Raw genomic sequence first — 12,630 nt, 5'->3', positions numbered from 1 at the left:
AAAACAAACCGAAACCAAAAAAAAAATCAAAAACATAATAACCCAAAACAAAATAACTCCTTCGAAAACATTAACATGTTAATCAAAGCTCTGTACATGCAAGAGGATGTGCTTCTCACGAAGCACCTACGGGATAAGATAAGACAATAGAATCAGACAGCAGCAAATTCAGGGATCTGATGCTCTTGGGTTAACCCGTCCGCATTTGAACACCCAGGACAGTTTCCGCGCCCCCCCGCCCCCCACCCCTCCTCCGAAAGGCTTTATCTAAATTAAATCTTTGGTGAGCTGCATCAGAGCCTCCTGCGAAGTCCGTCTGTCCCGCCCGCTTGCCTTCCTGCGGTGCGGATGGACGCCTAGTTCGGGTTCCTGGGATGGGATGCTGGAACTCACACCCACTCGGACTTGCCAGGGCCGGAGAGCGGGGCACGCGGCGCGCAGGGGCGCTCTTCCCACCCCGGGGCCGCCGCTCCGGGCCGGGCCAAGCGCGGCTGGTAACTGGCTGAGGACAACGCGTCGCTCTCGTCCTCCCCCGGCAGCTCCAGGCTCCCGGGCGCGGCGGGCTCCGCAGCGGGGCTCTGCGCGCCCGGCCCTCGGGTCCCCAGTCCCGTGCGAGCGCGCTCCCCGCGTCCCTCGTGCACCCCCAGCCCCTCCCGCGCCCCGCGTCCCTCAGGCGCCGCATCCCTTGCCCCTGGACACGGTCTCCTCTGGGCCCCACCGGGTCGCCCTCGCGTCTTCCAGCACACGCAGCAGACCAGGTCGGCGACAGTGAGCAGGAAGGACAGCGCGCACATCGCCCAGACGAAAAGCATCAGGATGGACTTCTCCGTGGGTCGGGAGACGTAACAGTCCACCACGCTGGTGCAAGGAGGGTGCGTGCAAGAGAACCTCTTGGGGACCAAGAATCCGAAGAGGAGGTAATGCAGGGCACCGAAAGCTGCCTCAGTCAAGGCCCGGAGGCAGAGGTGGACCACGTAGCCCGAGGAGAAGTCCGGCACCGTCAGGCAGCGCCTGGCCCCGGGGGTCAGCTCCAGGGCGTCGTGGTCCTCCGAGGCATCCTCCGGCCCACGGGATCTGCGTGCAGCCAACTCAGCTCCTTTGTGCAGCACGTAGACGCCAAAGACGGCGGACGGAAGGAGAACAGACACGCTCTGGATCAGCCAGAACCGCAGGTGGGACACCGGGGCGAAGATGTCGTAGCAGACGTTGGCGCATCCCGGCTGCAGGGTATTGCACACGAACCTCTCCTGCTCGTCCTGGTAGACGGGTGACCCGGCTAGGATGAGAACCACCATCCTCAGCAGCACCATGAAGATGAGCCAGATCTTCCCTGGGAAGAAGCAGCAGGAAGGGCGCCATGACAACCATAAAAGTACATCTCCTCCTAGAAGTTCTAAGTCCTTACTGAGGGGAATGGAGAACCGAGACTGGAGAGCTAAGTGAATAAGCGTATGCTGTAGTCACAGCAAGACTATCAGCCAGTTGGCTCCTTGGGTGAATATCTAACCAGCACTTACAACGTGTGGACTCTGTGCTCAACTAAGCCTACCCTGAAGAACCTGCCGCCTTCCATCCAGACCACCCCAATAAAGCGAGTCGTAAGGATTTTTTTATTTCCCAGTGCATGTAAAAGCTATGTTTTTGCTCTACCTTGGTCTATTAAGTGTGCAGTAGCTTTATCAAGGATAATGTACACATCTTAACTAAAAAATACTCCATTGTTAAAAATTGCTGACCATCCTTTGAGCCTTCAGCCAGTGATGGTAGTAACACTGAAGATCACTGACCACACAGTTCATCAGAATAAATTTAGTAGCAATTAACAACTTGGAAATATTTCGAGAATTGCCAAAACGTGGCACAGAAACATGAAGTGAGCAAATGCCGTCAGAAAAATGGCACCAAAGACTTTCTTAAGGCAGGGTTGCCACCTTCAATTGGTTTTTTTTGTTGTTGTTGTTGTTTTTTTAAAGTAATATTGGGAAGCACAATAAAATGAGGTATGTCTATACTTGTTTGTAAAATGCTTTGAAATTGACAGATTTAAAGAAGCATAGATAACTAAAATGTTTAATCTGGCTCAGCTAGTTCAGACTTTGGGCTGAAAATTCTAGAAAGAAAGTTGGGCTGATGTAAATAAAGTCTTCTTCTTAAAGAGTGAACTTTTTCAAAGGTGTTAGTGCTTTCCTGTAACTGTGTACAGCAAATAAAAGCTACTAATTTCAGTGAGTTTTCTGTATGGTAATAGTCCACATGATCTTTATGTAATTGCAGGACTTGTGTTTAATGTTGCTTTATGGCCCTTGAAATCAGATTTTTTTGAAGAACATTCAGTTTCTTAGACTCTTCAGTTAATTCAGAACTCCTTTCCCCCTATTCCAACTATTATGAATTGAAGTTTTGTCTTTCTTCAATTTATCGTGAATGTGTGAAGCTAACCTAGAAATCAAAATCACTTCTAAGTCCTATTTTCATGTCATGAATCAACAATCTTGGAATATGTTGAAGGACCAATCAAAATAATTTATAAATATTTTGTTTTGTGATGAGATGCAGAAATCATCACCTGACATCAGAAGAATTAAATTCTTTTATCAGTGAAGTCAGTTCAACTCAAGAACTGCACGATAATTATGTGATAAAGTCATTAATTCAAACTTTTAAAACCAAGTTGGCTTAGTTTAAAAAGCAATGAACAAGAAAAATATCAGCCACTTCATGGATGTATTTTAATCCTTTTCTCAATCCCCTTTATTAGGGTAACCACACCTCTCTGAAAATTTAACTTGGCCACATCAAACTCAAATAAATCAAAACTTTATTACTTTCATTGTGAGGGGGAAAAGGCTAAAACTAAAATTGGGATTTGGTTTAAAGTACACAAGAGAATTTACTAATCTTTACAAATGGAGCTTCAAGGATAATCCCTAAAAAAGATGAACAAGCAAGCTGACTCAAGGCATGAATTTCTTAACTTTGTACTGTTTCTTTTCCTAGTAGCCAGAGAAGAGTTACATAAAAATAACCCTCCCACTTACTGAGCCCCCAAATGTTAGCAAGAAGAGGGCACTTGAGAGAAGTATTGCTCACCCCCAAGACATGCTTAAATGATGGGGAGCCTCATTAAATGATGGAGAATTAGAGGAAAACTTGAGCCATGGCTCCCTGTCCTCCAGGGATAGGCAAGCCTTTCTCCTGGAGAAGGACTAGGAAAAGCGATCCAAGGCAGAACCCGGGTTCTGCGGGGATTTGTACTACTCACCCACCATGGTCACGTTGCAATTTAGGGTGATGACTAGGAACCCCAGCAGGTCCGACTGGTCCATGCTCCTGGAGGTCACAGACTCAAGGTGACTGAAGCCGTCCGGAGCTTGTGTTCTCCAAGGAGGTGGGAAATCTTTGCAAGAATATGTGTATCTTCACTACAAAAGACTCCCAGGTAAGAGCTAGAGGTACTAAAGGGACAATTCAAGCCCAGGAACACGAGGTTGTTCTTCTGTCTCCAGTGGAGGCGGCCCCGAGCTGTTTGAGGCAAAACTTTCCTGACAACTGCAGTGACCAGAGGCCAGCCGCAGCCGTCGCTCATCTGGCTATTCTTACCCTCTTGGGACATTCCAGGCCCCTGGCCGTGCTCACGTGTCTCCACCAGGAGAGCCGACGCCTCAGGATGTAAGAGAAGTGGCTATGTTTAACCCAAGAAAGAAAAGTTCAGTCAACCAGCCAAGTCTCTATGAAAAAGGCGTTTCCTCCTTGAAAACATTTCTACAACATCTTCACTGGTTAAAGGAGCACTAAAATGTCTATATTTCATCTCTTCTATGAAGCATTGAACAGTGCCTGCATGCTCACTCGTCTCCAACTCTTTGCAACCCTATGCAACTCCATCAGGCTCCTCTGTCCATGGGATTTCCCAGGTAAGAATACTGGAGTGGGTTGTCATTTCCTTCTCCGGGGATCTTCCTGACCCAGGGATCGAACCAGCATCTACTGAGTATCCATCATTGGCAGGTAGATTCTTTACCACTAACCCATCATAAATTCCTATATCTTGGATGACAGCAGGAATCTGCCGTGGGCCTAGGTCATTGCAGAGCTATTTCTTACCCGGGTTAGTGATGAGAGCCCTTCATTCAAAGACAAAGAACCGAGGTGCAAAACTGGGGCAGCCACCTGGTTACTGGGAATCACCGCATCTTCCCAATAGTCTTGTATTTACAGCAGGGCTCGTGGGAGACAGACAGGAAGTGGTATTTGTTATGAGCTCCGAGCATGTACAGCAGTGGTCCCCAACCTTTTTGGCACCAGAGACCAGTTTTGCGAAAGACAATTTTTCCATGGCACTGGTGGAGGGATGGTTTCTGGATGATCGAAGTGAATGACATTTACTGTGCACTTTATTTCTAATCTAATGCCGCTGCTGATCTGACAGGAGGTACCCGTCTGTGGCCCAGAGGCTGGGAACCCTTGTGTGCAAAATTCAAATCACTAGCATTTCAATCCCTAACTGGCCCCAAACACCTTCACAGATGACGCACTCTCTTGTATCCCTCAGCCCCATTGAGCCCAGGGCTGCTGCTATTGAATCAGCTTAACAAATGTCCATTAAATTTTTCATAAAATATCACCATCTGGACCTGCTGACATCAATCACAGTTGCCTCATCATCTCATGATCACCACTTTTCTATCTGGGAAGAGCTGTCCTGCGAGGCTGGGGGAGTCTATCATCAGGGTGGGATTTGAACTTTAAAAGGAATGATTTCAATTTTCCATGAAAGCTCTTCTTGATATTCCTACCTTTTCTCCACTTCTGATCTATTCTTAACTTTGGTAATAACCCTAGAAAGATTCCCCAAGGAAGAGTACAACAAAGCTTCTTTCATCTTCATTCATAGCGAACGTTTCCATCCACAGAAAACATTTTGACCCCCTTGAAAGGAACCATAGTTGTGCTACATTTTAGTCAAATGCTTTGACACGGACAATGAAATTGAGAGAAATTGTAGTTAAAATATTTAAATAGTCATTTCAAGGGTTCAAGAATAAAATTAAGGAAGATATATTTGCTCCCTAAGAGACCGCATGGGATGTTGACTTAAAAGCGGAAAGACCAGGACAACAATGACTGAGTTTTAAAAGGCACTCGCAAGTCGCCCATAAGTCATTGCTCAAGAAAGCGGTGACTGAATTTTGCTGCAGGGTCTAAAAAGCCTGTTCTGAATGGGGACTCAGAATGTTGTGACCTTGAGTCAATCACTAGAGCTTTTCCTGCCTCACTTTCCTCACCAGTGAGATGATGCCTTTTACCTATGCAGAGTGGCTGTGACATGAAAAGTAAGATCATAGGCATGAAAATGGTTTAAAAATATAAAGAATGGCACATGGTAGTGACTTGGGCATCTGAGGGTCTACTCCTCCTGCTTCCCAACCTTGGATTTCCCTACACGTCCTGAAAGCTTCCCCTGGTTTTCTCTCTGGGTAAGTGACACCAAGATCTGCCATGCCCCAGCCAAAGTCCAGGTCTCAACTTGCTTGAAACACTTAAGGTTTCGTTTTGTCTTTTTATCCACTTCACACTCTTCAGTGGCCCATCACCTCTGGGACCAGGTCTAGCAGGGCCCACCAAGCCCAAGCGGCCTGCCCAGCACTCACATCCCACCCCCAGAAGAATCGCCCAGGCAGCTCCCAGGACTCTGCAACCCCTGAACCTGGCACAGCTGCTGCTTCCATTTGGGGCAACTTACCCTCTCTGATTGGTTTCCAGAGACTTCCTTCTCCTTTGCCGAAGTTGGGGAAGGTGTCCTCATGAGTGCTCACACGGCCTGCATGTCCATGTCGTGGCTGGGACCCTGGACTCCATCAGTGTTGGTTTCGCCAGCCACCTCACCTGCTCCCTGACTGCCACCCTGGTCCCACAGACACAGTCAGATGCCAGCTCCGCTCGTGGGCCAGCAATCTTCCTTTACCCTATGCTTCTGGACTTGGGAGTCAGCCCTCCTTAAGAATCAGGAGAGGAGAGATCATGAGAAAAGATGTGGATTTGAGTCTTAGTCCTGTCCCTGACTCTGGGTCTTATTTCCTCTACTGTAAAAACAAGGATAATGATAACACCAACCTCTCGTGTTATTGATCAAACTAAATGAGCTAGTCCATGTAAACTGACACTGGAAACAGTCAATAATGGAAGCTTGAGTTTCACTTTTCCTGGTCTTTTCTGCTCTTCAATCACCTATTTTCTGCATAAAGGACTGGCCCATTTTTGGCATGATGGTCAATGAGCTGGAGTGGTTCTTTCTTTTTGCTCATTGACTGGGGAAGTCACCACACACCAGAGGTTACTTCTTGTACTCTGATCTCTTTCTGATTCAATTTTCCTTGGGATTGGCCATTCAGCATCCACTATTTTGACCCAACTTTTGCTCCTAAAATTTGTCCAAAGCTTAATTGCCCAGAGACACCATGGATTTCATTGTTTCTCTGAGAAAACAGAATCTTATGCCCTTAAGGTTCCCTTGACATCGCTGGAAGCCCCTCTGTGTGAAGCAGACTGGTTCCAGGATGTGTGCTGACTGGCCCTGTCTCTGGGTCACCGTCTTGCAAGGCAGAGTCTGACTGCACTGCCCCAAATGTCTCACAGATGACAGGTCATCCTCTGGATTTGGAACCAGCGTGTGTTTTGTCTTTAAAAACATTGTGAGTTATAAATTTTTGACTAAACTTTATTTTGATATTTGTTGTTCTCCAATAAAGGTAGATGAAAGAGAGAGAGAGAGAGAGAGAGAGAGAGAGAGAGAGAGATTTGTTGTCATTGTTTCTCTCTCTGGATGACTAAGAGGCATCTTCAGGCCCTGGGTAGGACCTCCTGCCTCAAACACTGGTACCTCTTGTCTACTGTTACATGTTAAATGCTCGAGGTCTTTGGGCTTTTAAAAGCGATGATGATGAAAGTTCCTCAGGAAGAGGTAACACATGAATTCTTACCAGTCACCTTCACTCGAGGGTGAGTCCAGGAAAATCAGGCTTTCCTATGAAGGTGAGGACTTTGGTTAGGGAAGAGGAGCCAACAAAGTGTTGTAAACATGCTCCCATGTTACCAAGCAATTCGAGTTTGTTAGTGCTTATATTTTCCTCTTATGTTTTAAGTAATAGTGGTGGGGAGAAGGAAGGGAGGAAAAGAAGAAGGGAGGGAGCAAAGAAGGTAGGAAGGAAGGAAGGGAGAAAGAAAGGGGATGGATGGAAAAGGAAGCAGGCAGACACTGGGTGGCTATGACTATGAGTCCAGGGTTAAATGAATGAGCCTTGTCAGGAGCACAAATCAGTCCCCATTTCCTGCTGTGTGTGTCTCTGCCTCTTCCTGACCATGAAATACTAGAAGGGGGAATGAAGGAATTCGATCTATTTTAAAACTCACAACTGTTAAATGCTAACCCTCCAAGCATTCAAAGCACTCTAATTTGGGACAAGTGATGAGCCTGTCTGTTGAATGAAGGATATATTCGGAAGCCCCCCGACAGTGATGTCTGGTGGAGCAGGCAGGGAATTCCTCTCTGAACCAAGGTCCTCCCCACCCACCCGCGATATGAGAGAAGCGGTCTTCTCAGACAGTGTTTTCAGGTCAAGTTTTCCCTTAAGGAATAAACTAAGGAAAAAGGAAACATTCATTTCATCAGTTGCAGTGTGGTTGGTACCACTTGGACCTCCAGGGAAACAATGAGCCTGCTGTGCTTGCCTGTGAAAGCAAAGATGGACCGCAGGCAGAGAAAGTCATGTGGAGGAAAGAGACAGAAGGGTAGACAGAGTGATGGGTGATACAGCAGAGGGGGATCAGGTGCAAAAGGACTGCTTTATATCTAAGTGTGTGATCCAGGTAGGAGCATGCACAGCGCAGGGGCAGAAGCCAGGCCTGCCCCTTTCAGGACACACAGTTTCTTATTGGAGATGTTGCAGGGTCACCCAGCTGGTGGCTGAAGGACCAGGAACTCAAACACAGGGAGGGACATCAAATCCTGTTGCTCTTCACCCCCTAAAAGTAAGACAACCTCAGACTAGGAGAGAACAGATTTTGAGAGGGGCCATGGGAGGAGCTCAGAGGAATCACTTTGTTTGTTTTATAAAGAAGGTACTGGAGAGCTTGTTGAGTCCTCTGAAAAATAGAGAGAGTTTCATCCAACAATAGTATATTGACATCAACTCTATTGCAGATGCTGGACCGGGTCTAGGGATGTAGGGGAGTAAGACACAGCCCTTCCCTTCAGGGACATTTCTGCCCATGAGAACAGTGACCAACTTTCCAGACCCCAGGAGATCTAAGACAGGGTCAGGTAACAGTAATGAGTGAAGGACCTGTAACAGAGGCACAAAGAGGGCGTGAAAGGAGAGAACGAATATCTGTATGCATGTGTATGCATGTGTATGCATGTGTGTGTGAGTGCACACACATGAGCGGGGCACATTATGGATAAAGAACATCTGTGATATCTCATGATCACCTAAGCCCACATACTATAGGTGCAAGGCTGGGATTCCATCCCACATTATTTGATGCCAATGTCCCTGGTCTTTCCATGTGACATAAGAGCTGGGGAGCAACTGGGGAAACTGAGGAAGCTCCAGAGAGAAGCTCTCACTCCCAGCTGAGCCTGGAAGACTTCTCTCTAGGTCTCTGCTTTTCCTTCCTGGAACTAGTTAAGTGCACAGGTTTGTTGGTGAGCTACTTTCATCTTTCTTGGAAAGAAGTGGCATAAAGAAATTCAATCACTTATTAAGAGGCAACAAAGAGCCTCTCCTGTTAGCTGAATTGGGAATTCTGGAAAGGCTCTTTTAGGGGTAATCCATGCTAATCCCAGAATTACCTGCAGGCACTTTCCTTGGGAAATAGACTGAATTTAAAAAGATCAAGTTGTGTGTACAAAGTGTATCTTTAAGAGTGATTTTTCCCAAGGTGTGGCGCTGGCCTCATCTTAAGTGGGGCTTCACTGGTTTAATTAGCCATAATGAGTGTGAATCACTCTGGAATGAATCTTTTTTCATAACTAGCCACAGCCTGCTTCAAGAATATTTGAAAGCAAGGGACTTACAGTAAGTCATCACAAGCCTTGTTGGGACCCCCAGTGTTGGTCTCTGGTCTCATGGGATGTTAACAATGATCGTCCTCCAGTTCTATGAGTGCTAACTGAACTTATTGGGGTGGGTCATATAGCCACTGTATGTGAGCATAGTGTGGATGACTAAGCAGTTACAAGGCTGTTGGTGAGGCCAAATATTAATCCTTCAAGACGGAAAATAGCCAACAGGAGCTTAATGATTTATTTGATTCAAAAATTGAAAGAAGTTTAAGGAAAATATATAAGACATACCTTTTAATCTTTTAATCTGTGTATGTGTGTTCTGTATTTCAGCCTCATTGTGAGCTCTTTGAGGTCAAAGCCAAATCTGTTAAGCTGTTTTTCTGTCACCCCAACAACGCCCCAGGGTAGTTCCTTTCATCAATCTATGGTGATAAAGATGACCTTGCAAGTAGCTGTGTAGTATTTTCCTTTTTAATTTGAAACAGTTGCTATAGATGTTGTTTTTTTCTTGTCAACTGTTTTCATGTAATTTGAAGTTTTGTTATCAGATGCATACGTGTTAAGATTTTTATATCTTCTTGATGAATTGACTCTTTTATGGGACACCATGAAATGTCCCTGTTCATCTCTAGTAATATTCCTTGTCCTGAAGCATATTTTCCTCATGCTAATATAGCCATTATCCATGTTTTATTTGTTTACTCTTAAATTCTTGAGTATGTGAGAACAACTGGTCTTGAAGTCCTTGTCTGCTAATTCCATCATCTGAATCTATTATGTTTGGACCTATTGCTACTGTTTTTTCTTTTTTTTCTCTTTGAGTCACATTTTCCTGCTTTCATATGTCTGGTTATTTTTATTGAATGCTAGACATTGTGTATGCTACATTGTTGAATGTCTGGATTTTAGCTTCCTTCAAAAAGTGTTGAATTTTGATTTAACAGACAGTTGAGTTGTTTGAGTATTAGCTTGATCCTTCTGAGACTCCTTATTAGAGTCTCAGAAGCTTCATTAGAGTGGATTCAGTTTGGCCTGACTACTAAGGTATTACATTTCTAGAGTCTTTACTGACTTTCCCAGGTGTTTAACAAGAGATCCTCATTCTGGCTGACTAGAATTTAAATGTCTTCCTATGCTTTTGTTGCTGTTGTTCAGTTGCTAAGTCATGTCTGACTCTTTTGCTCCCCCATGGACTATAGCCCAAAAGGCTCCTCTGTCCATAAGATTTCCCAGGCAAGAATACTGGAGTGGCTTGCCATTTCCTTCTCCAGGGTATCTTCCTGACCCGGGGATCAAACCCAGGTCTCAGGCAGTGGAAGGCAGATTCTTGACCACTGAGCCACCAGGGAAGCCCCTTTATACCCTTTGTGAGGCCTAAAAATTATTTATTTTAAAAAGTTGCCTTGAAGTTGCTTATTTCCTGACTGTTTGGAGTTTTTCTCTTTACATGTACAGCTCAGTATTCAGCCTAAGATGCAGGGAACTTCTATGCATATTTCTGGGGTTCTGTATAGCTTCCTCTAACCTGTCTTCTCAACTCAACGAAGCCTTCACACTCTGCTTGGTTTTCCCCTGGAAGTAGTCCAAAAACTGCCTCTAGATAAAAAGCTAGAAAAATCATGAAGTGACTTCACTCTTGTTTCCCTTATGTCAGGGACCATAGCCCTTCGCTGCCTATTTTTAACATCTGGGAGCTTTTGCTTCATCTATTGCATCCAGGTTGTTAAGTTATTTACAGTGATGGGGTCTAGTCCAGTATCATTTATTCTGTCATTACTATGGACAGAAACCCTACTTGATGGTCTATGTCAACCTTGACCCTGACTTTCCTTTACCCTGAGGACATAGAGAAACAGCAAGTTTTTTCCCTCCCATTAATCTTTAATCTATTCTTACCATGTGGCTATGTGTACTTGCTGTCAGGTTCCTGCAAGCAACTTGATCTGATGCATTCTAACCAGGGTCATAAAAATGATAAGTAAATCTGGGTATCATCACCTAGGGAGTGACCTGTATATCCTTAGGAAAGAAAGAGAAATGAAAACAAGAGAATGAAGAAGAGGAAGAACACCAGAAGAGAGAGAGGGGAGAGAGGAAAAAAAATCACAAAAGAAGAACAGATAAGGAAAAGAACAAGAACTTTAAATCTTCTCAGAAGTTGCTGGCTCAAATCCTTCAGATATTAGCAATCAAAAGTAATGAAGTTTAAAAAAAAAAATGCGTTATGGGCTGAATTGTTTTTGCTACTCCTTCCCCACGAACTAGCGATCCATATGTTGAAGCCCCAGGACTTCATAATGTGGCTGAATTTGGAGATAAGTCCTTTTTTTTAAAAAAAGAAAAGATTAAAAAAAAAAAAAAATGTGGACCATTTTAAAGTCTTTATTGAATTTGTTACATTATTGCTTCTGTTTTATGTTTTGATTTTGGGGCCTGGAGGCTTGTGGTATTTTAGCTCCACAACCCCCTCTCCTGCGTTGGAGGACGAAGTCTTAACCATTGGACCATCACCAGTGAGTTCCCAGGAGATAGCGCCTTTGAAGACGCAATTAAGTTAAAATGAGGGCATCCGGGTGGGACCTAATCCTATCTGACTGGTGTCCTTATGAGAAAGAAGATTAGGACACGCAGAGTGTAAATAATTAATACCAGAAGCCTCAGTTGATTGAATGGAGTCAGGAGACCAGCAAGGGGAGCTCTCACACCCAATGACAATGGCAGATTGCAAGAGAAGAAAGGAAGACCCAGCCTCTTTTCAGACAAGGACTCGGTCAATGACAAGCCATGGACTTTTTGTCTACCGTAGCCCCACACCTACCGATTCCCCAGCTTCCTTTTCTTCCCTATAAAAGCATCTTCCTTCCTTTCCTGTGCAGGGTCTTTCACAGGGCTCCCCATGGTTATGGACCTCAAATCTCAATTCTCTGCTGATCCCAAACATACTCATCTTTGCTGGGGAATTATCTGGCCAACTATTTGTTTTAGGCCAACAAGAGAGACACCAGCGGTGTTCAATCCCAGAGGAAGACCACATGAGGACACAATGAAGGCAATCATCAGAAAACCCCCAGAAGAAATCAACCCCATTTACACTCCGAACTGGGAGAAAAAGAAATTTCTGTTGTAGGATCCATTCAGTCTGGCTGCCCCAATTGGGACATTTTGTTACGGCAGCCCTTGCAAATAACACAGAAAGCGAAGGACCTTGCCTAAGATCATATAAGAACTAGGGTCAGAGCTCTGAATCTTCTAGGACTGCGATCTCTCCATCTAACCACAGAGCACACACGTGCACAAGCACACAGGTGACTCACTCAGACTTTAGGGGCAGGGTTTCTGTACAGCTCTCTAAAGTCACAGAGGGCCTTAATGGGACAACGTCTCCAATTCCAATGCTGCTTACAGAAGTCACAAGAAGCCTCACTCTGGAGACTCAGAGAAGAAGCAGAACTGGAGGTGCAGAGAGCACTTTGGATCCGCCCTCACGCAGTGACTTTGTATCTGGGAGTGCGTGTGATAGGGCAAGAGGTGGGAGTCTGTGACATGGGGGCTGAGTCCAACTG

The 12,630-nt window shown here is 45.2% G+C and overlaps 1 protein-coding gene across 1 annotated transcript; it reads right to left on the bottom strand.

Moving 5' to 3' along the window:
* Positions 1-389: 389 nt before the first annotated feature.
* GJD4 (gap junction protein delta 4) lies at positions 390-3,326 on the bottom strand. Its single transcript, XM_065919146.1, has 2 exons — positions 3,263-3,326; positions 390-1,330 (listed from the first exon to the last, which is right to left on the bottom strand). The coding sequence occupies exons 1-2, from the start codon at positions 3,324-3,326 to the stop codon at positions 390-392; spliced, it is 1,005 nt and encodes a 334-aa protein (XP_065775218.1).
* Positions 3,327-12,630: the final 9,304 nt, after the last annotated feature.

Source organism: Muntiacus reevesi, chromosome 2 (genome assembly GCF_963930625.1).
Source record: "Muntiacus reevesi chromosome 2, mMunRee1.1, whole genome shotgun sequence".
Classification (NCBI taxonomy): domain Eukaryota; kingdom Metazoa; phylum Chordata; class Mammalia; order Artiodactyla; family Cervidae; genus Muntiacus; species Muntiacus reevesi.
The sequence above is the reverse complement of the archived record's forward strand: the minus strand, read 5'-3'. Positions and strand labels throughout refer to the sequence as shown.